The 25,799-nt window shown below is 42.8% G+C and overlaps 1 protein-coding gene across 5 annotated transcripts; it reads right to left on the minus strand.

The window, feature by feature from the left end:
* Positions 1-665: 665 nt before the first annotated feature.
* LOC107399334 (uncharacterized) lies at positions 666-15,442 on the minus strand. 5 transcript variants are annotated; one of them, XM_042268061.2, is made up of 6 exons: positions 12,443-13,951; positions 11,716-11,757; positions 8,720-8,790; positions 6,906-7,029; positions 6,539-6,634; positions 666-4,916 (listed from the first exon to the last, which is right to left on the minus strand). In XM_042268061.2, exons 3-6 carry the CDS (start codon positions 8,726-8,728, stop codon positions 2,806-2,808), a joined length of 2,340 nt encoding a protein of 779 aa, XP_042123995.1. In that variant the 5' UTR covers positions 8,729-8,790; positions 11,716-11,757; positions 12,443-13,951; the 3' UTR covers positions 666-2,805. The 5 variants fall into 5 exon arrangements, with proteins under 5 accessions (XP_042123995.1, XP_015856056.1, XP_015856057.1 ...); XM_016000570.3 differs by lacking the exons at positions 11,716-11,757; positions 12,443-13,951 and adding an exon at positions 15,122-15,412; XM_016000571.3 differs by lacking the exon at positions 11,716-11,757 and having other exon boundaries at positions 12,443-13,950.
* Positions 15,443-25,799: the final 10,357 nt, after the last annotated feature.

The following is a 25,799-nucleotide window of genomic DNA, read 5'->3' on the forward strand; positions in this document are numbered from 1 at the left end:
GTAATGGGGGGAGCAAATATGGTCAAACACATTACACACATGCATGAAATTATCACTTAAACACACGTTAGACTCACTAACCATCTTGGAACTGGCAGGTCTTTTTCTTTTTTAAATTAAACTTACAGTTTCTTAGTCCTTAATATGGTGAGTTTTTTTTTTTTTTAAATCTCTGTTGTGTTTATGTGTATGTGTTCAAGTAAGCATGCAGGTCAGAAGACAGCTTCCAGTGCTGGTCTTTTTGAGACATACAAACATACACATAAATAATCTTAAAAAAATAAATCTGGGCCGGGCGGTGGTGGCGCATGCCTTTAACCCCAGCACTCGGGAGGCAGAGCCAGGCGGATCTCTGTGAGTTCGAGGCCAGCCTGGGCTACCAAGTGAGTTCCAGGAAAGGCGCAAAGCTACACAGAGAAACCCTGTCTCAGAAAAACCAAAAAAAAAAAAAAAAATAAAATAAAATAAAAAAATAAAAAAATAAATAAATCTGGTTGCTGGAGAGATGGCTGGTTCCAGAAGACCTGGGTTCAGTTCCCAGCACCTGCATGGCAGTTTACAACTGTCTGTACATCCAGTTCCAGAGGATCTGTTATCCTCACACAGATATACATGCAGGCAAAACATCACTGCCCATAAAATAAATACATAAATAATAAATCTGGTCAGCATGAATGAATATAGCTTTATTTTAGTAAAGATATGACAAAATTATCCCAAGTTGTAAAGTTCATAAATGACAGTCATTTCAGAAAAACATGCACATGAAATGCACTTCAATGTTCTAAATATGTGTATTTACTCACCATTGCTTAACATGTAATATTAAATGGTACCAAGAACTGCACTTGGACGATACTCAGTACTGAACTAAACATATGTTTGCATCATTCAGAATTGTAATCCACCCACAAAAAATGCCTAAAAAGTAGCCAGCATCATCTTTCCCTTTAAATGTTAGGGCCACCTCTTTTGTAATTTTCATTTACCTTTACAACTAAAACTTTTCAAATGAAAGAATTATGCTAAATAAACCTACAGATTTTCCACAGGATTTACTTTTCTTCCACAGTATATATATTATATATATAAAATATATTATGTCTCTCCTGTAACCTTAGTCACACATGATTTCCTTTTTCCTTTGAGACACAGTCTCATGAATTCCTGGCTGACTTTGAGTTCACTACACATTCCAAGCATGGCCCTGAACTTCTGATCCTCTTGTCGCTACCTCTGAGTATTACAATTTCAGGCATATGGCATGGTGCTTGGTTGTGCAGTGCTGGAGAACAGACCCAGGGCTTCATGCATGCTAGGCAAACACTACCCACTGAGCTACATCTCCAGGCCCTCATAGAACTTTTTAAATGCAATTCTGATTTTTAAAAATTTTTTTTGGACTTTCTATGTTGTATTTAAAAAAGAAACAAAAAACAAGCACTTCTAAGTTTTCCTAGAAAATAAATGATCCACATGTAAAAATCATGTCTCAAATATTTTACACATTTACATTTCACTGCAAATCCTCTAAAATAGAGCTATATGCCACTTCTCTGGTAAGGCATCATCACAGTACATAAATAGCCCACCAGTAAAGTCTTTCCTAAATTAACATAGATTATATCATGACTTTGGATGACAGACATATTACTTTGCCAAAAGGTCTACTAGTATTATGTTTAAGGGGTTTTTGGAAAGAAATTATCTTATTGAGTTAGAAACAAATTAGCCTTTCTTGGTTTTGTGTCACATGATATCATAGTAGTGAAAAAAGTACGCTCTTGGGAAAATGTTGTCTAGTAAGTCTCCTCACCAGTGAGGGCTGGGGATGCAGCTGAGAAACAAGAGCACCTGTGTAGCACCCACAAGCTCTGGGTTTCACACCACACAAAAAAGTATAAATGTCCAGTTGCTGACCCAACTTTATATAATGACTAAATCACTTTTCTTAACATTTATGGGCTCTGCATCAGTATGAATTTCCTATCATATGAGAGATGAGTCCAAAATAAAAGATTTTCTACATTCCTTGGATATCTGAGGTTCTTTGCCTGTATACACTCCTAAAGTTATGAATCTGAAAGGCATTTCCACATTCTTTGTCTCTTTTGAGTATGTACTTTCTATCAGTTAAATTTGGAATAATGAGCAAGTATTTCCACACTCCTTGAATTCACAGTTTTCTTAGCCAGCAATTTACAGATGTCTATTAAATTCTGAACCATGAAGAAAGGTCTTTCCATGTCCTTATATCCAGTTTCCTCTCGTGAATATTCTCACTTTGACCAAGATATGAACCCAGGAAAGTCTTTCCACATTGCTTACACTTGTAGGGTTTTCTACTACCATGGACTAACATGGATAATGTAGCGAGTCTTCTGTTCCACCAGCCAGCTCCCAAATCACAACATAGAGACTTATTAATTATGAAAGCTCAGCTGATAGCTTAGGCTTGTTTCTAACTAGCTCTTATAACTTAAATTAATCCCTATCTTTTAATCTCCTTCCTGCCTCATGGCTTTATTGCCTCATCTCCGTAGAGGCCATCCTGCTTGCTTTCCATCTGGCTGGACTCCACCCTTCTTCTTCCCAGCATTCTCTCGACCTCAAAAATCCTGCCTAGCTATTGGCTGTTTAGCTTTTTATTAAACCAATCACAGTGACATATCTTCACACAGATAGTGGCTTGAGTTACAGATGAAGGCTTTCCCAAATCTCAGGCATAGATTTCCTACCAATGTGGACATTCTAATGCTGGGTAAGATTTGAGACACAAAAATAGGCTTTTCCAAGTGTTCTGCCTTAACTTGATTTCTCATCATTATAAATCTTCTGAAACTGATTGAGCTGAGCCATGAGTAGAATCTTTCCAACACTCTTTAAATTTATAAGATTGTTTACCAGTGTGAACTCCCTCATGTTTAATAACATCTGACTGCCAGCCGAAGGCTTTTCTACATTCATTGCATCCTTGGACTGTTGGACACTGTGAATTCTCTGATGTTTAATGAGGTGTGACTGCTGAATAAAGGTCTTCCCACACTCATTACATTCATAGGGCCTCTCACCAGTGTGAATCCTCTGATGCCGAGCAAGGTCTGAGGCAGAAGCAAATGCTTTCCAGCATTCCTGACATTTATAGGGCTTCTCACCGGTATGTAGTCTCTGGTGTCGCGTAAGTTCTGAACTGTATCTAAAGGCCTTTGGACATTCCTTGCACTGAAAACGTTTCTCCCTAATGTGAACTGTCTTAAGATCTGGGTCACTTGAATGCCAACTGAAGTCCTTGCCATTCTCTTTATATTCATTGGTTGTCTCGCCAGGTTGAAATTGAGTAAGTTCTGAACCACAAAGAATGGTCTCTGCATATTCCTTATCTTGCCAGAATTTCTCACCAGTATGAATTAAAGAATGCTGAGGATGTTCTAAACCAGAACTAAAGTCCTTGTCACCTCCATTGAATTCGTGTGATTTCTTACTATGACTTTTCTGATGTTGAGTTAGGTGTGCACCACGAGTGAAAGCTTTTCCACACTCCTTACATACATAAGGCTTTACACCGGTGTGAACTCTCTGATGGCGGCCAAGGTCTGATCTGCAAATAAACCCCTTCCCGCATTCCTTACACTTATAGGGCTTTTCACCAGTGTGAATCTTCTGATGGCGAGCCAGATCTGAGGGACAACGAAAGGCCTTCTCACAGTCCTTGCATTTAAAAAGTTTCTCCCTGTTATGAATTTTCTTAAGACTGCTGACAATGGAGCGCAGACTAAAGGCCTTGCCGCACTCTTTGCATTCGTATATTTTCTTACCAGCGTGAATAGTCTGGTACTGAGTAAGTTCTGAGTCTGGAAAAAACGTCTTCCCATTTTCCTTATCTTCAAAGAACTTCTCACCAATGTAAATTAACTGTCGTTGAGTATGATCTAAGGCAAAACTAAAAGAGTTCTTACATTCTTTACATTTATGCAACTTATCACCAGTATGAATTTTCCTGTGTTGACTTAATTGTGACCCACATGTGAAAGCTTTCCCACACTCCTTGCATACGTAAGGTTTTTCACCAGTGTGGATTCTCTGATGTTTAATGAGGTGTGACTGCTGAATAAAAGCCTTTCCACACTCATTACATTCATAGGGTTTCTCACCAGTGTGAATTCTCTCATGGCGAGTGAGGTCTGAGCCGCAACTGAAAGCCTTTCCACATTCCCTACACTGATAGGGCTTCTCACCAGTATGAATCCTGTGATGTCGAGTAAGGTCTGAGCTGTAATTAAAGTACTTTCCACACTCCTTACATTCGTAAGATTTCTCACCAGTATGAATCCGAACGTGGACACTGAGTAGTGAATGAAATCTAAAGGCTTTCCCACATTCCTTACATTTAAAAGGCTTTTCCCCAGTGTGAATTCTCTTGTGACCAGTAAGACTAGACCGAAAACTAAAAGCCTTGCCACATTCTTCACACTGAAATGTTTTCTTTCCAGTGTGAACTGCACGATACCGAGTAAGTTTAGAACCAGGAGGAAAGGTTTTCCCACATTTTTTATCTTCCTCGAGTTTCTCACCCATGTGAATTAACTGAAGCTGAGTGGGGTCTGAGGCAAAACTAAAGGATTTTTCAGATTTAAATTTATTTGGTTTCTCTTCTGTATTCAGTCTTGGGCACTGATTAAAAGCTGTGAGCTGATTCAAAGAGGGCAATTTTTCGTAGGTAAGTGCCATTTGCTTAAAGCATTCCTCTTGATTCTCCTTTTGGGTTGGAAGCTGAACTCTGCCTTCCCAATCAGCTCTAGGACACGAACCTTCAAGGCTGTGGTTTGCATCAGTTTCCATTACTTCCCACTGGGATAACTGTCTTGCACATGCGCTAGATTTTGGTAGAACCTTCAACTGCCACACAGAATCTATATCTGAAAGACAATAACATAAATATATACTGTTTTACTATCCATAAAGAAAAAAAAAGTCCTCAAAACAAAATCTGGACAATATTAAAAAGACAAAAAATAAACAGAAATTTCAGAGAGCTAATTTTAAAGAGGGGGGGTGTCTAGACAGGACTAAGATTTTATAAAAACCAGGGGCCAAGGAGCACAAACAGGATAATCAAGAATAAGAACAGTGTAACACAGCTCATTGTTTAGTTTCTCCTGTCTCCACTTGAATGATTCCACAGGCTGCTTCCTTCATGGCTTTTAAAAATGTATGCATTTATTTTGTGTGTATGATGTTTGCCTGCATGTATGTCTGTGGACCATGTGTGTGCCTGTACCCAAGGAGGGCAGAAGTTCAAGAGATCCCCTAGGATTGGAGTTAGGCAGCTGTGAGCCACCATGTGGGTGCTGGGAATCAAACCTGGGACCCCTTTAAGAGCAGCCATTGAACCACCTTTTCGGCCCCTTCATGGCTTTTTGTACAATAGGAGACACAAGCATACTCAGGCTGGCTCAGTCAAAAACAGATTTATTTTTAATTTATTATTATTATTATTACTGTGTATGGAGAGAATCAGAGACAGAGACAGACAGACAAACTGTGGGCACATGTGGCACTCATTGTATGTAGGTGTGACTGTAGGCATGCACATGCCGCTGCAGACATTTGGAAGTCCGTGTGTGTGTGTGTGTGTGTGTGTGTGTGTGTGTGTGTGTGTGTAACGAACATGCCACCGTAGACATGTTTAGGAGCCATTCTCCTCTCCCACCATGGGTTTCAGGGACTGGATGCCAGTCCTCAGAAATGCAGAGCAAGAAGCTCTTGTCCTGGTACATCATCCCCACAAGGCACCTGGCGGAGGAGTACTGGGTGACTGACGAAGGCCATCCTCGTCCACAGAGAAGGAAATGGAGAAGCAGACAAGCCGGGGCTTGTCCTGGCCATGCATTCTCCAGGTTGTCTCCCTTTGGCCCTAACCTCTTTGCAGGTAGTTCCTCTAAGTGGCCCAAACTGTTTTTTCTCACTATTCCAACATTTAACCACCAGCCTAACAGGTTCTTTTCATGCATGACGGACTATGCAAAACTTTGTGGGTATGTTCTTGTCACAGAGAATACAAGGTTTATTAATATGTCCTCTCTCTTAACACTAGTGAATCCGCGCTGACGTTAGAAAACTGGAAAACAAGGAAGGAGAAAGTAGATCAAGTGAGGTGATTCAAGAGGGCTGCATGGGTGGCCCATGAAGGAAGGAAATCTTTTCAAGTAGCTGAAATGAATGATACATTTGCAAGTTTTTAGAGGATGGGGGATTTATAAATCCCTAAATGGAAAAAGGTAAGGAGACAGCAAGAGATGGGAAGGCACTGGACCTGCGTCATTCACAGAAGAGCGGCCACTAGAGAGAAGGACGGCACTGCACCTGCTGTCACACGGGGACAGACGAGATGAAGGGTAGGAGCGGACTCTGAGCGAAGGTGATGCAGGAAAGGCCGCACATGCTTCGTGCTTTATCAGCCAGGGAAAGGATGCTCGGGACCGGTGTTAGAGCCGCCGCCACCTCCCTGCTGGATGACTGCCCACTCGCTGTTACTCACCTGGGCAAAAGCCTCTGGTCTCACTGCCCAAATCCACGTAGGCATCTTGCTCTTCTTCCAACACAGGGAGCACACGTGGTTGATAAATGCAAAGTCCTGCAGGTAAGATAAGAGATAGGAAGCAACCACACGAGTAAGAATTCCCAAGTTCTCATCTGGTGGGACAATCACAAGAGCCGCAAGAAAAAAGGACGCTCACTTCAGGAGGAGGAAGAACAGGGGTCCCCGTGATGACTGTCATCTTGCAGAAAACACAACCCATTTTCCCAGAAGAAACACAGGTCAGAAACCCCCTTGACATTTGAAAAACAAGTCAATACTTGACAATAAAGCACCCAGGAATGTCTAGGGTTAAACTGAGCCTTACCTACTGCGACAAGGTGGTTGTAGTTCTCCAACATCACATCTCTGTATAAATGCCTCTGTTCCAGATTTAGACACTCCCATTCTTCTGGAGAGAAATCTACAGCCACATCGCTGAACGTCATTACCTGCCATACAATTACCCCAATGTCAATGGTACAATTGAACAAATGATTTAGATGGAAGGGAAAAGCTGGCGAAGGGCAGAGCAGGGGATGAGATGACGGCGAGGCAAACCAGAGTTGGCAGTTTGTGGTACGGGGAGAAGGCAGTGGAACTGTGACCAATCAAGCTGAGTGCCACAGGCTCTTAAAAACTATTGCTCTGGGGACTGGAGAGATGGCTCAGTGGTCAGCAGTGCTTGCTGCACTTCTAAAGGACCTGAGCTTGGTTCTGAGCACCCATACTGGGCACCCATACTGCCCATAGCTCCAGGAAATCCGACACCCTCTTCTAGCCTCCACTGGCATCTATATACACATGATATTCACAGAAGTACACACACACACACACACACACACACACACACACACGTTAAAAAATAAATTGTAGAGCCTGGCGGTGGTGGTGCACGCCTTTAATCCCAGCACTTGGGAAGCAGAGGCAGGCAGATCTCTGCGAGTTCGAGGCCAGCCTGGTCTACAGAGTGAGATCCAGGATAGGCTCCAAAGCTACAAAGAGAAACCCAGTCTCAAAAAACAAAAAAATTAAAAAAAAAAAATTGTAAAAACAAACTACTGCTTGGTCACAGCATCCCTATAGGCTTCATATGAGGAACACCAGCACAAAAGGGTGGTAGCCCGAAGACATCCCAGGAGTTTATGGCAGACATCATGGAGAGAATACACCTGTTTGAAGTCCCAAACTCTAGATACATGTAAAACATGAGAAAATGCAGGTGTTTTATGGACTGTCCATTTTGTTGTTTGTTTTTAGTGTAGGGTACTTTTAGTGGAACTTCCTATCAGTTTAAATTGACAGAATTTAGGGATATATTTCCCAAGTCCTGTTTTTTTTTTTTTTTTTCTAAGCAGAGTGTGTTGTTCCATGTAAGCAACTGCCAATCAGCTAGCTGCTTGCTGATCCCCAGGTCTCTGCACACTCAGTGTTTCTGCCATGACCTCTAAATGCACTGGTAAGCGCCGTACACTGAGACGGGCCTCATCCTGACCGCAACGCTCCAGTCTGTACACAGAGCAAGTGCGAACGTTCATATGCCGACTCCTCCCGCCACCGTTCTGCCTATGGGTTTGAAGTGACACTCTAGGATGTCCTCTCTAGAGGCACTCCTCCTGATTAGATATTCTCTTAGGTCTAAAACACAAGGGCTGCTGACTGCCATGTGGGAGAGATAGCAGTCGAGGGGAGAGTGCCATGCAGGGAAGGCCCTAGACTGCTCCACAGCATCACTACCACCCGGAATTGACTTGGCTGAGTGTGTGATATTTTGTTTGTGCTCTATCTAACAAATAAGGCTTGCCTGGAGATCAGAGTGCGGAACCAGCCACTAGTTAACCATAGAGGCCGGGCAGTGGTGACACACACCTTTAATCCTAGCACTAGGGAGGTAGAGACAGTAATATAAGGCCAGCGGAGACAGGAGCTCGGCCTCTTTCAGGCTGAGGAGATGGCGAGGTAAGAGGTGGCTGTGGCTTTCTCCTTTGTCTCTCTGATCTTTCAGTGTTTACCCCAATATCTGGCTCCGGGTTTTTATTATTAAGACCAGTTAGGATGCTCACTATAGTTAAGTAGTTTGAGAACAAGGGACAAAAACATTCCTATGAGAAGAAATAATTATTTTTGAGAATACAAACTCACATGGGCCATGACTGAAAACTTGTGAATGTGACCAGTCCTCTTCTTGATTCCTATCGTTATGAAGGCAACTCCTAAGGAAACAGAGCACAGGGAAGAGAATCATGAGATGCCTGACTTTCCAGAGACCTTGCAAACGGATGAAAAAAAGACCACATTCTTCCCCGGAGGAAGGCAAGAGGGAGTGTGATGAAATGCTGGCCCTACCAAAAATCAAGAGAACCCCAACTAAAACAGGATGGAGTTATAATCGAATTAGTTGTGTCAAAAATCATTCCATAGCTGGGCAGTGGTGGTGCACACCTTTAACCCCAGTACTCAGGAGACAAAGGCAGGTGGATATCTGTGTTCCAGGTCAGCCTGGTCTACAGAGGTAGTTCTAGGACAGCCAGAGGCACACAGAGAAACCATGTCTCAAAAAACAAACAACAACAACAAAAATCATTCCATAGATCAGGATATAAGACAAAGTTATTCTAATTGAATCTAAATGTCTCCAATAACTCTACAAAGCTGGAGTTAGAAATCTTCAAAGGCAATGGAACTCTCCCTTCTGGAAGCCCATCAGAGCTACCTGGACTCCGCTGTGTGTCCAGGACAACGTCTCCCATTTTCACCGTGTCTAACAAACCTACTGAATCATTTTCATCTAGAGCATCTAAGAAGGGTCACACTGTAAAACTGAAGACAGTTTTGAGGCTCTCACAAGCCTCAGGAAACACCATGCAGTGGGACAAGTGTTATCAGGGCATCTGCAGAACCCAGCACACAGTCCAGCTCCACTGCCAGCCCCCATTAACCTCTAATCTCTGACACAGTCCTAACAAGTGTGCTCTACAGCCTGGGCCTCAGACCTCATCTCTGCAGAGAGAAATAACTGCTCTATTAAAACCTTATTTGTACTTTATATAAATGAGTATTTTGCCTGCATGAACATCAGTGCACCGCATGTGTGCCTGGTGCTCCCTGAGGCCAGGAGAGGGATAGGGAGACTTGAGACTAATTATTACACAGTTTGAAGGAGGAACAATTCGAATCCTGCATTCCTCCTGAAACCGTGTAGAGGAATCAGAAATACACAGAACCTGTGTGGACACTCCAGCAATGAGAAGAGGAGTGGGCCAAACACTGAACGCAAGATTCTAACAGAAATGATATGACACCTGGGTTTCTGTGAGTTCTAGGCCAGCCAGGACTCCATAGTCAGACACTGTCAAAAAGAAAAAAAAGGAAAGGAAAGGAAAGGAAAAAGGAAAGGAAAGGAAAGGAAAAAGGAAAGGAAAGGAAAGGAAAGGAAAGGAAAGGAAAGGAAAGGAAAGGAAAGGAAAGGAAAGGAAAGGAAAGGAAAGGAAAGGAAAGGAAAGGAAAGGAAAGGAAAAAAAGATGTAAGGGAGATTCAAGGTAGCAAAAGAAATACATTGTGAGACTGTTAAGTGTATACCAGTACCTAGCTGTCTAAATAAATATCATGAAAGGGCATGATGGCCTGGGGGAAATGGCACAAAAATCATCAATACCAAAACATTACCTAATAAAAGCATTAGATTAGAAAACATGAAGAGTGGATGCGCTGGAGAGGTGCCTGGGGGTTAAGAGCACTGTTGCTCTTGAGAAGACCTGCACCCACATGATGGTACACAGCATCCGTAATTCCAGTTCCTCTGTGAGGAACCAGACATGCTCGTGGTATACATTAACAGGCAAAATGCTCATGCACATAAAGTTATAAAAAATTTAAAAACCATGAAGAGTTGTTCTAAAAAGATCAACTGTCAGTAACAGAAAGGAAATTCAAGTTTTAATTAGACTTTTCCATCCTGAAAAACTTAAGGGTTTTTTTTTTTTTTAGCATATTTGTAGAAAAAGAAATGAGAGATTCAATGACTATCTAGCCAATCTATTATTCCTTTTAAATTAATAAATAACTTATTTTGGCTTTTTGAGACAGGGTTTCATTATGAAGCCCTGGCGGGCCTAGACCTTATTAAGTAGATCAGGCTAGCCTCAAACTCACAGAACTCACTTGTTCCTGCCTCCAGAGTACTGGGATCAAGGGCTGGTGCCACCACACTCAGCTCATCAATTTTTAAAGATACAAAGAGTAACCAGGAGTGGACATACCCCTGTAATCCAGAATTTAAGAGACTGAAGCAGGAGGATCACTATGGGCTCAAGGCCAGCCTGGGCTACTTAGGAAGATCCAGTCTTAAGGGGGGGGGGAAGCAAGCAAAAGGGGTGTGTGTGTGTGTGTGTGTGTGTGTGTGTGTATGTGTGTGTAATGCTATAAGAACTTTGAGAATATTCACAAAAGTCCTTTCTGAAAAAAAATACTAGAGGTCATACAGAAACAAACAGGAAAAAAAAATCAGCAAAATAACTGCAATGGACTGGATACATTTAAATGTGATTCTAAATAAAAAGCAAGGTGGGAGTTAGGGTGGCCAGCATCCTGAATGTCCAACACTGTGTGCTAGCCTCCTTTATTCAACAGAATGGACTTCTGAATGAGTAAGACACTGTGGGGTGGGAAATGTAATTCAGTGTGTGGCGTGCTTGCCCAGAATTCACCAAGTTCTTAGCACCGCCCAGAATAACTGCTGTTCTACCTCTCAGCTAACACTGACAGAGAAAAGCTTAGAGTGTTTCCACGGTCTTCAATTCTCTCCTCATTTTGTGTTGCCCCCACTTCAACTACCTTTTAACACTGAAATTGCTTTCATATTTGTTGCTAAGCAAGGCAGGGTAGACTGGGAGTTTTCCTACCCAGTCAGCCAACCACTGATTGGTTCTTTCTGCAAAAAGAGTAAACATGCCTTGTTATAATATTTGAACGAAGCACGCCCACAAGAACCCACGGCAGCGATCTTCATCTTTTTGAACACGTGCAGCATGACCCTGAACTGAGCATTCCTGGAAAGGGGTCTCATCGTTCCTTCATGAACTATGACCCCAGAGCACTTTCCTACAGGTATTCAAATAGGTTCCCAGGAGAGACTCACCACACTTTTCCAAGGAATAAGCCCAGCATTTTCCTCCATCTTCTGCAAATAAAGGTTTCTCTGCTTTAGAAAATGGTACTCTACTTGCAACTTTATTTAAGATTTTACTTTTAAAAATGTTTACGTGTATCTGGGGGAGGGGGTATGTAAACTTGAACGCTGGTAGCCAGAGGCCATTGGGCATCTCGGAGCCTCTGAACCTGGAGGAGATTGTGAGCCTCCTGAATGTGAGCTAGGAACTGAACTTAAGTCCTCTGCAAGAACAGAAAATGCTTTTAACCGCTGAACCATTTCTCCAGTTTTTATTTCCTTTTTTAAAAAAAGGATTTATGCGTGGCATGTGTGCAGTGTGTGTGCACATGAGTGCAGGTGCTGGGGCAGGAAGGTCCATGTAGCTGGAGTTACAAGCAAGAGCGGCCGACATCAGTGCTAAGAACCAAACTCAGATCCTCTGCAATAGTAGTGTGCACCCTGAAGTCCCGAGCCTCTCCTGTCCCCTTCTCCACTCTTATCCTAGTTGTATTTAGGCCATTTCGCTCGCCAAGATGTGAACTCACTTCCTTCAGTTCCACCCTCGCTTTTAGAAATTACAATGTCTATTATTAAACACAACGTTCATTCTTGGCGGTGCCAGGGCTGCGGCTCTATCCTGTTTACACACACTGTCGGGTACGTTTAAACTGTCCACTGAATATGACCATCGCTTTCCGGAAGCTCCGGTACGAACCCCAACTCTGCCAGCCCGGAACACCACCACATCCTCTTCAGAACTCCGCGCTCCGTAGGAAAGCCCTTCACCCCTGAACTCGATTTCCATGGACATTCTGATTCCAGGCCCTAAACTGACACTATGCCCCACACATCCTGACATCCCTAGGAATTCGGGTCTGAAGCCAATTGGGTCGGAACTCGAGGAAGTTCCTTGTTAACAGTGCACTCTGGGAAATGTAGTCCAACGCTGTATGGTCTTTAACAAAAGACTAGACCACAACTATCAATTTACAGGCCCTAGCTTTAAACTCCATTACTTCCATTGGCAGAGAACATCCCTCACACAACGCCAACAACTGATCACGAGAGCTTCAGAAATTTCAGGTCACGCAGAGACGGCCTACATACTGCTCTTCCTCAGCTATGCCAACGATGCCCCCTGCCATCTTAGGACAGCTATGGCCACGGGTGTGATGGCTCCTGGGAAATGTAGTCCACAGCCTAGGAAGCCAGAGAAACCGGCCTCTGAAAGATGGCCAATAAATGAGGGACACTGACAGACACATGGGTTCCTGCTACAAGATCTTGTAAAACAGCATCATGCTAGAGGTGAGGTTGGACTGTCTCTACTCCAGCTGGTTGACTCACTACCTCTTACCACACTAGCACCTGCCTGCGTTAGGATAAAAGATAGAAATGGTTTTAGTTGGTGCCCATCCCACGCGAAAATCCTATCTTGAACTCGGGTTTAGTATTCTCAAACAAACAGAAATACCTCAGTCCCATCTTCCAGGCAATCTTTTCAAAATTGTTGTTGTTTGTTTGTTAGTTTGTTTATTTATGTGTATGGGTTTTTTGCCTGTATGTGTGTCCATGCACGTGGACAGGGCATCAGATCCACTGGAACTGGGGTTACAGACAATTATGAGCCGCCATGAAGGTGGTGTGATTCAAACCTAGTTTGCAGGAGCAGCAAGTGTTCTTAACTGCTGAGCCATCTCTCCGTCCCCTTCAATTATCCTTAAAGCATTGTTTTAAAGGCCTGATCACGGTTACATTGTTATTACCTGGCATATTGATGCCATCCTTTTCTGCTTAAGTCCTCACAGAGGAGGAATGGTGACCAAAAGCTCACATCAATTAAAAGAGCAGGGCTTATAAGGAAGTCTTTTAGGCATTTCAGTGGTGTCAGGCCCTCAATTATGTCTGCGCTATGTATGGTTCTCATTTGGCTACTTCGATAAGAATCTCCTTCACTGTTTAGCCCCCCACCAGTCTCTTGTTCGAACTAGATTCCACCCAGTTTGGTGCAGTTATAATCCACCCGAGAGAGGATGGTGCAACACCTGGATTTTAATTGAGACACCAACAGATGTGCAGGGCGTGGTGGTAGTCTCCTATAACCCTGGCACTTAGAAAATGGAGATGTGAGGATCCAGGAGTTCAGAGCTGGACTCTGATCTATCCTGTTGGAGGCCAGCATAAGCTACAGACCATCTCAAAAACAAAAACCCCCACCTGACAACTGTGCCTGAGCTTGGATCTTTAATCATGTTACTATATATATATATATATATGTGTGTGTGTGTGTGTGTGTGTGTGTGTGTGTGTGTGTGTATGTACACAGTATATAGTTTGTATATGTATATACACATATATAGTTTATATTTATATACAGTTTATATATATACATATATATACACACACACACACACATTTTTATATATGAGGGCCCCCACCTGTAATCTCAGCACTGGCAGATAGTCTCTGGTCAGCATGGTTTGCACAGCAAGTTCTAGCCTAGCTAGGGCTACACAGAGAGGCCATGTCTCAAAAAGGAAAGGTGGGAGTGTTATAGCGTTAAAATTTCTGAATACTTCCGAGGAGGACAAGAGACGGCATTTTGCTTTCAAAGTCTGGATTACATGGCCGCCCATCGCTGTAGCTGCGCTCCCCCGTTCCTCCGCACTGTTACTTTAATCGTGCCGGATGATGCTCTCTGTAATAAATGCAGTCACCTCGCTGGGGAGGGCGTGGTGGTTCACTCCTGGTATCTCAGTCTTTAAGAGGGAGAGGGATTGCCTCCTGAAGGGTGACCAGGGCTAAACAGCAATGTTCTGTCCAAACAAACCCAAAACAACAGAAACCACTTGGAAGTGGAGGTAGGAGGAAGGACCCGGAGTTCAGGTCAACCTTGGTTATAAAGAGACTAGGAGGCCGGCTCAAAAGCCAAACAACAACGACAAACTTCACCTGTGTCTCAAGAACTCTCTAAAGGGAACACATCTGCTTGGAGGATCCTGGGCATAACGTTCCCCCTTCCACGTACATACACAAAAGCATCCCCGCGGACAAAACAAAACACACTGTGTTTAAAAAGTCCTAATGCCCGTGGATTGCCTGCGCACAATTATCTCGGGGAAAAATAAAAATGCTAATTAGTTATTATCAGCTGTTCCTTTTCCTCCCATAATGTAGAGGAAGAAACACAATTACTAATCGTAATTTGAAAAGAAAATGAGATTTAGGAGGCTTCAGATTTCTCTATAATCTCAGCCACTCGGGCAGTGATCCATGCAGTGACCAAGACACAAGTAAGCATTCCATGCACATGCAGTGTTCCCTCCCCGCAACAGCACGCTCCACTCACAAACCGCCCAGCTCGACCGCAGCTCCTCCCGCACATTTTTCTTACCTCGCAGTTTCTCTGCCGTTCAGCTCTCCCCGGACCCAGTCGCACACGTAATCTCCCCATGATCTCTCTCACACCCACTCAGGCCTGCCATTGCGGAATCTGTCACCTACAGGACGAGGCTGGCTTCCTCTTGGTCAAACTGCCCCGCCTGGTTTGGTTTCAGAACCCGGAGTCCCACATTCGCTTCGGATTCCGAACAGCCTCCCCGGTCAGATTTCCGCCTGGGGATTGGATAACTCAGCCCACGCTAGCCGCGCCCATCCGGTCTCTGGTACGGTCTTGGACTACATTTCCCAGAAGACCCCGTAGTCCCGTAAATCGCCACTAGAGTGGAGGTTCCCTGAAAATTCACGGCTCTGAGACAGGGCTGGGTCCAAGAAAGATTGGGGTAGACCAGTTAAACCTGCAAGGACAATTTCGTTTAAGTGGGTGAAGGAGCTAAGCCTGATGACCTGAGTTCGATCCCCGGGGACACACGGTTCTTGAAGGCGAGAAGTGATTCCTGCAAGTTGTCTGCTGAACGCCACACGCCTGCCCACATGCACACACGCAAAAATAAACAAATTTTGTTTGTTTGTTTTTAAGAAGGAGTATTGCAACAAGTTTAGCACAGTAGGTCACGCCTTTAATTCCAGCAGTCGGGAAGCGGAGGCAGGAGGAGCGCTACGAATTGAAGGCCAGTCTGGGCTGTCTCTAACAAATAAGTATTGCCAATAGTCAACTGAGGAATTACGGCCGACCAGCAGGATGAGGACAGAGTGCTTGGTAAAGCATTGGACAAACTTTTTCAATAGGAGGGGTTCTTACCAAGGACTCCGCTAACCTCGGGTTGACAACGGCCGGGGAGGAGGACTAATAGAAATGAGGGTTGAGAGGAGCCTGAGCAAAGTTTGGTCTAGGGAGCCCTTGTCAGCAAGGATTTCCTCTCGACTCCGATAAACAGCTGGACACTTTGTGCGGGTTGTCTGAGCCGCAGCTTTGAGCACAGACTTCTGCCCCCTGCAGCTTCCTGGACTACATTTCCCAGAGGCCCCTGGGCTTTGTACTTCCCTCTCCTGAGAAGCTCTTTGGAGGAGTGGGCAAGATACCCCAGCTAGGTTTGGGGAGAACTTGATTAGCCTCTTTAGGGATAACGAGGCGCCTTGGTGCCAAGTGTCTGGATGGTCAGCCTGTGCGGAGCATGGAGGGAGCAAGCTGACTCAGGGAGATCGTGGGACGTGTAGGATCGTCACCGTGTGTCTGGGTGACAGTGGAGGGACTGTGAAGGCGGCAAGGATTGCTTGATTGGCGATTGATGATCACGTCCTTTGTGTGTGAGTGGAGTTTGACAGGTCCCTTGAGTGTACATTCCCTGGACTTATGTGAGCACTGGCAGATTCTGAGAAAGGGTGAGGTGCCTCCCCGGAGAAGTGTGACTTCCTACTTTTGGTGGGGTGTGGGGGCAGGGGTCTCCGTGCGAACTCTGCTGTTGTGACTCTGCCTGCGGCCTGGTATGTGCCAAGGCTTGCGTCGGGGGTGGATTGTATTTTCGTTTGAGGCGCCTGTGTGTCCCCGTAGTGTGAGTGTGATTGATTGGAGAGTCGGGTAAGGGTCTTCCTTGTGCCTTTGTGACTCGAGCCATGGGAGACTTGGGACAGATTCTGTCCTGAACTAGTCACCCTACTTAGTCTGATGCTCGGTCTGCATTGGAAGCCCCTAGACTTCTCTGATTTCTTTTTGTATGTGATGGGTTGCTGTGGATTATGCTCATTGTTAATAAAACGCTGATTGGCTGGTGGCAGAAATTATAGGCTGGTGGTCAGACTGAGGATGGAGCTGGGAGCTGGCTGATGGGACAGAGAAAACCGTGCTACAAATGGTGTTCAATGTGGGGACATGTACTTCCACATAAGACCTGAGAAAGCTTTTTAAAAAAGGTTACAAACACACAAAAATGGTGCCAAACATGGCTTCCTAGTCCCACAGCCTCTCATGCAGGCTGCAGTACAGAGATGCTTTCCTGTCACTGCCTGCAGGCAGCAGGCAATGAGCTAAGCTGATGGTTGTAGTCAAAAGTTTTCTCCGGTCCTGCCTGGCCACAGTCCCATAACCACTTATAAAATAATCACTCAGAGGCTTAATATTATTTACAAACTGTATGGCCTTTGGCAGGCTTCTTGCTAGCTAGCTCTTATATCTTAAATTAACCCATTTCTACAACATCTGTTGTACCACATGTTCCATGGCTTTACTGGTCTGCTGGCATTGCTCCCTGGGCAGCAGGTTGGTGTCTCTCTAGACTCTGCCTTTCTCTTTCCTGTCTCTCCCTTTGGATTTCCCAGCTGCCTCTAAGCTGTCTTGCCATAGGCCAAAGCAGCTTATTTATTAACCAATGGGAACAACATTTATTGCCAGTATACAGAAATACATTCCACAGCAGATGGTGGTTTAAGATTTTGCTCATGCAGACAGAAAAGGTTACAGATATGCAGTAGGGTAGGTTCAGATGGAAAAAACTCCAAACAGGTTGCAGTGTGTTTAACAATGTATGTAGGCTTAAGAAAAAAGAAAGAGTATAGACAGCCATAAAAATAAATAAATAAATAAATAAATTGAAAATAATAGCATAAAGTCTTTTAAAAAGAGTAAAGTAAAAAAAGAATAAGCCACATAGACATGTGAAATACACAGGGAGTCTGGATCCTGTATGTTATTGTGTTGTCTATGAAATATTTTTGGTTGCTGATAAGCAAACAGCAGCTGTTGGGAGACATGGGATTGTGAAAGGGACTGTTGAAATGAACCAGCATAGAAACTTTAAGGTTGCCTTAACTTTAAAATGGAACTAAAAAAAATGTTTTGCTTTGGAGAAGAGGTTATGCTTTTGTTTCCACAGGAAATGAAAGGCTGTGGATTTGTTCAAGGTTGATAGAGATCAGATTTGATAGGGGAAGACCCCTGAAAATCCTCATTACTGATATAAAAAAAAAAAACCAGGCAGGGCGGTGGTGGCGCACGCCTTTAATCCCAGCACTCGTGAGGCAGAGGCAGGCGGATCTCTGTGAGTTCGAGGCCAGCCTGGGCTACCAAGTGAGTTCCAGGAAAGGCGCAAAGCTACACAGAGAAACCCTGTCTCAAAAAACCAAAAAAAAAAAAAAAAAAAAAAAAAAAAAAAAAAAAAAAACAACCTAAAATAACTACAAGTTAGGTGACATATATTTTACCTGCTTAAGCATAAAACAAACAATATAGATATCAGGCTTGTTTGATCCAGGGCTGCAAGAAATTAGCTTGAAGAGTCTCCTTGAAGGGCTGTGAGAAAGTCCTGATTAGCCCACAGGAAGGAACACACTATCTAGCTAGACACAGTGTCGGACCTGCCGACAGTCAGCTGGGTAGCTGGGTAGAGGCGTGCGGATTGAAGAGACAATGAAGAAGACAGAAAAGTGTCGAGAGGTCTGCTGGTCAATGCCACACAGCCCTGAGTTTATTTCACAGCCAGCTTATACACATTTTGAAGGACAGAGGTAGAACAATGCACAGCACAGGCATTCAACCACTATCTATCCTGCCTTGCACCAAGGAGCAGGCAGTTTCATTTTCTATCTCAATGTACCTCTGGAAGGCATCAACAGCTTGCATCTAGCCAGATAGTGTGTTCCCTCTTATGGGCTAATCAGAACTTTCTCACAGCCCTTCAAGGAGACTCTGTGGGCTAATCAGAACTTTCTCACAGCCCTTCAAGGAGACTCTGTGAGCTAATCAGAACTTTCTCACAGCCTTGGAGCAAACAAGCTTGAACTCTATTGACTCAGAATAGACTTCAGATTCAAACTGGGAAACTGAGTCAGCTGTGGGCTCCCATAGTTCCTCCTTTTTTATTTATTTAAAACTCCCCGGAGTCTCTCAGATGACCGTGCATGTCCTAGGTGTTTCCTTATCACACTCCAATCTTACCCATCATGGGAGCATGAATTTCATCATTCACGTCCTGTCTTAGGTTGAAAGGAGGCAAAGAAAACTTACCCGTCTTTGGCTACCAGCCTCTGATAAATCATAGGAATGTGAGTGGTATTACTTAATAGAGTTCCGAGCCCAATCTCCAGAATGAGTTCAAAATCAGCTTGAAAATCATAGGCAAACAGATTATGCCTACTAAGACACATGTTCCAATAGCTGCAATACTACGTAAGAGTGAAATAAATGATGACCATGATGGGATAGCCCCTTTAAATTGTTCTAAAATATCTTCTGCTGTTTTAGGTGCACAAAATCCAAATTAGCCTTTTTCATTTCTATAATCTTTTGATATAATTTAGCCAAATCTAAGGATTCATTAGAATCATGCCAGATTCCTTTAAGATGTGCCTTAACTTTTTCCCATCCAATAGCACGTTCATTATACACAGAAGATGTAACACAGATCCATTCATAATTAGCATGACATTTCAAATGTACTCTAGTTTTCAGGTTTGGAGCTCATCTCCCAGAAACTGTACTACATCATAAAAAGCATTCAATTTATCTTCTTAAATCTCTAATATCATAGAAACATTCATAGACAATTCATTAACAAACCCTGTTGTCTGGATGAATTGAGACAAAGGCATTGAAGCAACAATAATAGTAGCAAGCATAGTAACAAGAGCTGCAATTCCTGCTATAACTAATCCAGCAACATGTTTCTGTCTGCTTAAAGATTTCTTGATTTCCTCAATTACTTGTAACCCTTTTTCATCAAACCATGGATCACTCATATATATTGGCAATGTTATAAAAGAAGGTCTTTTAAGCACTATTACATGAGTATGATTATCCATTAGAGAAATACAATTAGTCAAAATACAATTAAGACATGATACATAGAACCATTCATAAAAAGATTTGCTTCACCAATTAAAAGAACATAGAATATTTTTACACACGCTAAAACAGTTCCTTTCAAAGGACAGTTTCAAGCAACTGGAAGGTTCTGCCACTATTCCCATCACAGCAATACGTTTCTAAGCAAAAGTTTGTGGAGATCCAGTACTGGAATACCAAATTCCAGCTGACAGTCTTTTGTCCCAAGATTCTGCTGTAGACACTGTATAAGAGTCACTATAATTGTCCTGATTACCAGACCAATCAAGACTATATTGCTGTGTCCATGTGATATTATACTTTAAAGGAATAATGCCAGTACATCATCTCCATAATGAAGTTCTGTTAGACTCTCCAGGTTCTTTTGTGAATGGATGAAATCATTGAGGGGGTGAAATATTACTTATCCAGTCATCTTGAGGAAGCAATCCAAGACATCCCTCCAAAGTAATATTTTTTGCAAAACATACAGGAATCCCTTTACCAATATCCAATATAAGAAAATTGTGAGTAATCTGGAACTCTTGGGTGGCAGGTAGATCTAAAAGCTTGGTATCTTGCAACCACAATTTCTTTTCCTTTCCAAGTTGCAGGATGTAAATTTGATGTATCAGGAACATAGGCCCAATAGGTTTCACTCTGGCATCTCTGGATGGTCATCAGCAACATCAGGATCAGCATCTCTCTGCCCCATACACCACAACAATCTTTCAGGCAACCAATGAGTTTCATTTTCATTCTGTGAGAAAACATAAAATGCCCTCATCCCCATATTAAACAGGGTCGGGGTCCTTCCATAAGTCAGTACAAGTATCTTTACATTTAACTTGAGAAAATTTTGTCGTGGTGCCTTCATGCCAAACATGATCAGGCCCTCTGGATAAGTGAGACAGTTGATTAGCTTGATCTGTTTGGGAGGCATCCAGGCAGTGGGACTGGGACCTGTCCTCAGTGCATGTGTTGGCTATTTGGAACCTGGGGCTTATACAGGGACACTTGGCTCAGCCTGGGAGGAGGGGACTGGACCTGTCTGGACTGAATCTACCAAGTTGAACTCAATCCTCAGGGGAGTCTTTGCCCTGGAGGAGATGGGAATAGGGAGTGGGCTGGGGGGAAGGCTGGGGGGGTGCAGGAGGGTGGAGAACAAGGGAATCCGTGGCTGATATGTAAAATTAAATTAAATTCTAAAATAAACATTTAAAAAAAGTATGGATTGTTGAGTCTACTTTTGAACAACCACTAGTTTCAAATATTTTACATTGGTATGGACTTTTGTATATTGATACAAATTTAAGCTTATTTTTGTTAGAACATACTGTACATACATTTCTATTCTTGTTTAAGTTATTGCACCTATGCAGCTCAATTAACAATATAATATAAATTTCTAGTCCTTGAAAGTTATTATTACACACTATTTAGGGTAATAAAGAAATGCAGGTTATTGGTTAGTCACCTATAACAATCAAACATGTAGTCATGTTAGGTATGTTTTCAAGGTCAAACAGAGATATATCTTAGATGGTCTTCAAACACTTCAAAGACCTATAGAATGTGGCATTTAAAATGTTTGTTAACATAGGAATTTTCATGAAAATGAGACATGTCTACTCATGGCAGCACCAATTTACTTCAGGGAAGATGATGGGCATCAAAGAAATTCCATATGGAGTTTGCTTTCAATGTGGCAAAATTAGCCATTTGGGCAATAAACTGTACTTGTCTTGACTGCTGATATTATGCTGTACAAACTGGACAAGCAGGACACAAAGGAAAAAGACTGTTGAACTTTGCCAAGATAAGGCAGGACAGTCCTTTGAAATTCCTGCTTCATAGAAGAATCTGACAGACATTCTATAGGACACACAGGAAAGTGACTGCTAAACTTTGCCAAAACAAGACAGGACAGTCCTTCAAAATTCCTGCTTCACAGAAAAGTCTGTTAGATATTCTAGGCCTGTAGGCCAAAGATTGGATGCCCCAATGTTGCAGAGGAATCTTGGGGTGACTATCCAGGCAGCCAGATGTCTCTGTAGTTTCTTAGTTTTGGAAGTGGCTTGCACTGCACTTTCTGCTTACCCAGGTAATAATATCCTTCTGGTGTCTTTGATGAAATTGAAGACCAGATATTATAGTTTTCCCTAGTTATGATAAATGATAAATTAAGTACAAAACTTTAGAGTCATCAAGAGAGGATAAATAATGGAATATTTTATCTAAATTTTCCAAATACAAATGGACTAGACATTGTAAATGTAATTCTTACTTGATAATTGTTTTTATTGTATATAATTTTACTTCATTGAAGTTAAAACCTTTCCTTTTTATTTAGAGAAAAAGGTTGTGGAATAATCTTTTTGTACACTGTGAAGACAGCAATTTGATTGGTTTAATAAAAAGCTGAATGGCCAATAGCTAGACAGAATTTCCAGGCACAGAAGATGCTGGGAAGAAGGGAGGAGTCATGAGGAGACACAGAGGAAGCATGACATGTAGAAAATGAGGTAACAAGCCATGAGCCATGTGGGAGCACATAAATTAAAAGAAATTGGTTAGTTTAAGTAATACGAACTAGTTAGAAACAAGCCTAAGCTATAGGCTGAGCTTTCATAATTAATAATAAATCTCTGTGTCATTACTGGGGAGTCAATGGTCCTGACAAAAACCAAATGGTGGTGGTGCATGACTTTAATCCCAGCACTCGGGAGGCAGGGGCAGGTGGATCTCTGTGAGTTCATGGCCAGCCTGGTCTACAGAGAAAGATGCAGGACAGGCACCAAAACAACACAGAGAAACTCTGTCTCGAAAAAACAAAGCAAACAAACAAACAAAATAGTTTGACTACATATTAGCCTAAAGGAGGGCACTGAGCCCCTAGGCTGGATTAAAACTAAACAAAAGACATTACAAAAGGAGTTTTAACCTAAACTTTGGGGCCATAAATGACCTGTGACATACCTGTCTAAATGATTGGACCCTCTAACTATAGATGGCCCACCTGTCTGAGAGCTGATATGGCCATTGCTAGTCTAATGAGAAATAAAAAAGTTAACTCAAGTTCAAAATCTTATACTCACAGCATCCCATGCCACTGAGGCCCTTCTCTGAGGAACACCAGTATTGTGATATTTTATTTGTATTAAAATGTTATTTGTATGTTAATAAATAAAGTTGCCTGGGGGTCAGAGCTATTAAGCAAGCCATAAGAAAGCAGGGAAATGGTGGCATATGCTTGTAATCCTAGTACTTGGTAGGTAAGTCTCTGTGTGTTCAGGGATACAGCCAGCATTGGATACACACGCCTTTACCAACCATAGAAGACCTGGAGGTCTATACAGACAGGCCGTGATGAGGCAGTCACATATTTGGATTTACAACCAATGAGAAGGCAGAACAGAAACTCTATATAAAGACTTTAACACAGGAAGTAGCTCTGGTTCGGAGAGGTAGGACCACCGCAGGAGGAAGGGTAAGGTTTTAGCTCTTAGCTCTGACCTCTTGGCTTTCTTCTTTGCATTGGTTCTGTGTTACTTACTTAATAAGATGGTTGGTTACATCTACACACCAGAATGCTGGTTGTTTAATGACTATGTAACCCAGTAGCAGGCCCTACTCCTGCACCACCCTCAAGTCTGGTTTGAGAATTCCACCACCACCAAACCTGCTGCTCTCTTGCCTGGTGACAACCCACAGGTGCTCATCCATTACATCATGAGATGAAAGATGAAGCCATGCATGTGGGAGCTGCAGTAGTTGCTTTAAATGAAATGATTTGGGCCCAAGCCAGGTTCCTCAGCCCAGAGAACAGAACTGATTGATCTGACCCAGGCTCTTAGGTGGGGAAAGGAAAAGTCCACCACCATATACATGGACCACTAGTTGTTATGCTTTTCCTACCAGGCATGTCCACGATATGTTCTAGAGAGAGAGGGCTTCTCAGTGCTGGGAAAAAGGACATTGAAAAATCTTGGCCTTCCTAGAGGCTACTTGGCTTCCCCTACAAATTGCTGTCTTCCATTGCTTGGCTGATGACCTGGCTATTGACAAATGGCCCTAAGACCAGTGGTATTCTGATGACATATCACAACCTCATACTGCCTAAGACTCCATGGTAAATAAGAAATGGACAGCTCAAACCCACAGGTTGATGGAGAACACCTGTAAATAGGCATTTCTCTCCTCTCTGCCTGGTCACAAATACCTAGACGCTGCTTCCCAAATTACCACACAGAGGCTTATATTACTTATAAATGCCCAGTCAATAGCTCAGGCTTATTAATAACAAGCTCTTACATTTTAAGTTAACCCATATTCATTATTTACTCTCTACTTCATGGTGGTACCTTTATTAACATGACACATTCATCTGCTCCTTTGCATCTGACTGGTGACTCCTCACTCTGCCCTCCTTCCCATCATCCTTAGTTTGGTTGCCCCACCTATACTTCCTGCCTGGCTACTGGCCAATCAGTGTTTCCTTAAACCAAATTGAGCGACAAATCTTTACAGTGTATAAGAGGATTATTCCACAGCAAACACCAGAGGGAAAGATCATTCTCCCAGAAACAACTAGCAGGACTCTAGTAACTGACGTTCATCAGGATACTCATCTGGGGTTCACAAAACATTCTGAGTTGATCAGACCAAGGTATGTTATACCTAAACTGGATAGCCTAGTACAGGATGTCTCAGCCAGATGCCAGGTTTGTGTTCAAATGAATCCTAAATTGTGGTGATATTTTATTTGTGCACCCCAATAAAGCTTATCTGGAGATCAGAAGAAAAAGCCAGTCACTATATTAAACATAGAAGTCAGGCACATGGTAGCACATGCCTTTAATCCTAGCATTCAAGAGGCAGAGTTTCATTCAGATTTCTGTGAGTTTAAGGCCACACTGGGAACAGAGACAGGTGTGGTGGCACATGTCTTTAATTCCCAGCATTAGTTAATCATAGAGGTCTGGAGGTCTGTATAGACAGACAGGAAGTGATAGAGCTGGGCAGAAAAAGGAAGTGACATAGCTGGGTTGAGAGAAGAAGTGAGATGGCAGGGCACAGAAAGGATATACGTGTGACTGTACAGGACGAGGCTCTCTCTAGAGGCTGAGGAGTTGGTAAGGTGAGGTTGGCTATGCCTTGTCCTATTCCTCTGATCTTCCAGTTTTCACCCCAATATCTGGCTCTGGATTTTTTATTAATAAGACCATTTAGCAATTCATCTTACACTAAACAGAGTCCTTACCTAGGAAGGAGTCTGAATAAGAGGCCAACACCCTGGCAAACTCTGGGAAACTGACTTCTCCAAGATCTGGCCCGCTGGGAGAGGATAAAAGCACTTGCTAATCTTTATAAATACCTTTTCTGGCTGGGTAAAAAACTTCCCCACCTGTAATAAGACTGCTCAAATAATAACTTAAAACACTCTTCCAGTGCCTGATTTGGCCTCCCCCTAGCAATGTGGTCCAACAATGGCCCAGCTTTCATTTCATTTCATTTCATTTCATTTCATTTCAATTGAAAGCCTCTCAATTAACAGCTAAAGATTTAGAAATAGATCGAAAACTTCATTGTGCATATAGATCTCAGACCTTCTAGGTAAATAGGAAGAATGAATAGGACATCAAAGGAAACTCTAAGAAAATTCTCATCAAAGTCCAGCAAAGGGTGGATAGATCTCCTTCCTTTGCTTTGCTTCAGCCCACTGCACCCCATACAGGGATGGATTTACCTCCTATAAGATTATGTTTGAAAGACTTCTTCTAATAAGTCTTTTTCTGTTCCACTAGCTAGCTCACAAATAATGACACAAAGACTTATTAATTATGAAAGTACTGCC

Source organism: Peromyscus maniculatus, chromosome 1 (assembly GCF_049852395.1).
Source record: "Peromyscus maniculatus bairdii isolate BWxNUB_F1_BW_parent chromosome 1, HU_Pman_BW_mat_3.1, whole genome shotgun sequence".
In the NCBI taxonomy this organism is placed as follows: Eukaryota; Metazoa; Chordata; class Mammalia; order Rodentia; family Cricetidae; genus Peromyscus; species Peromyscus maniculatus.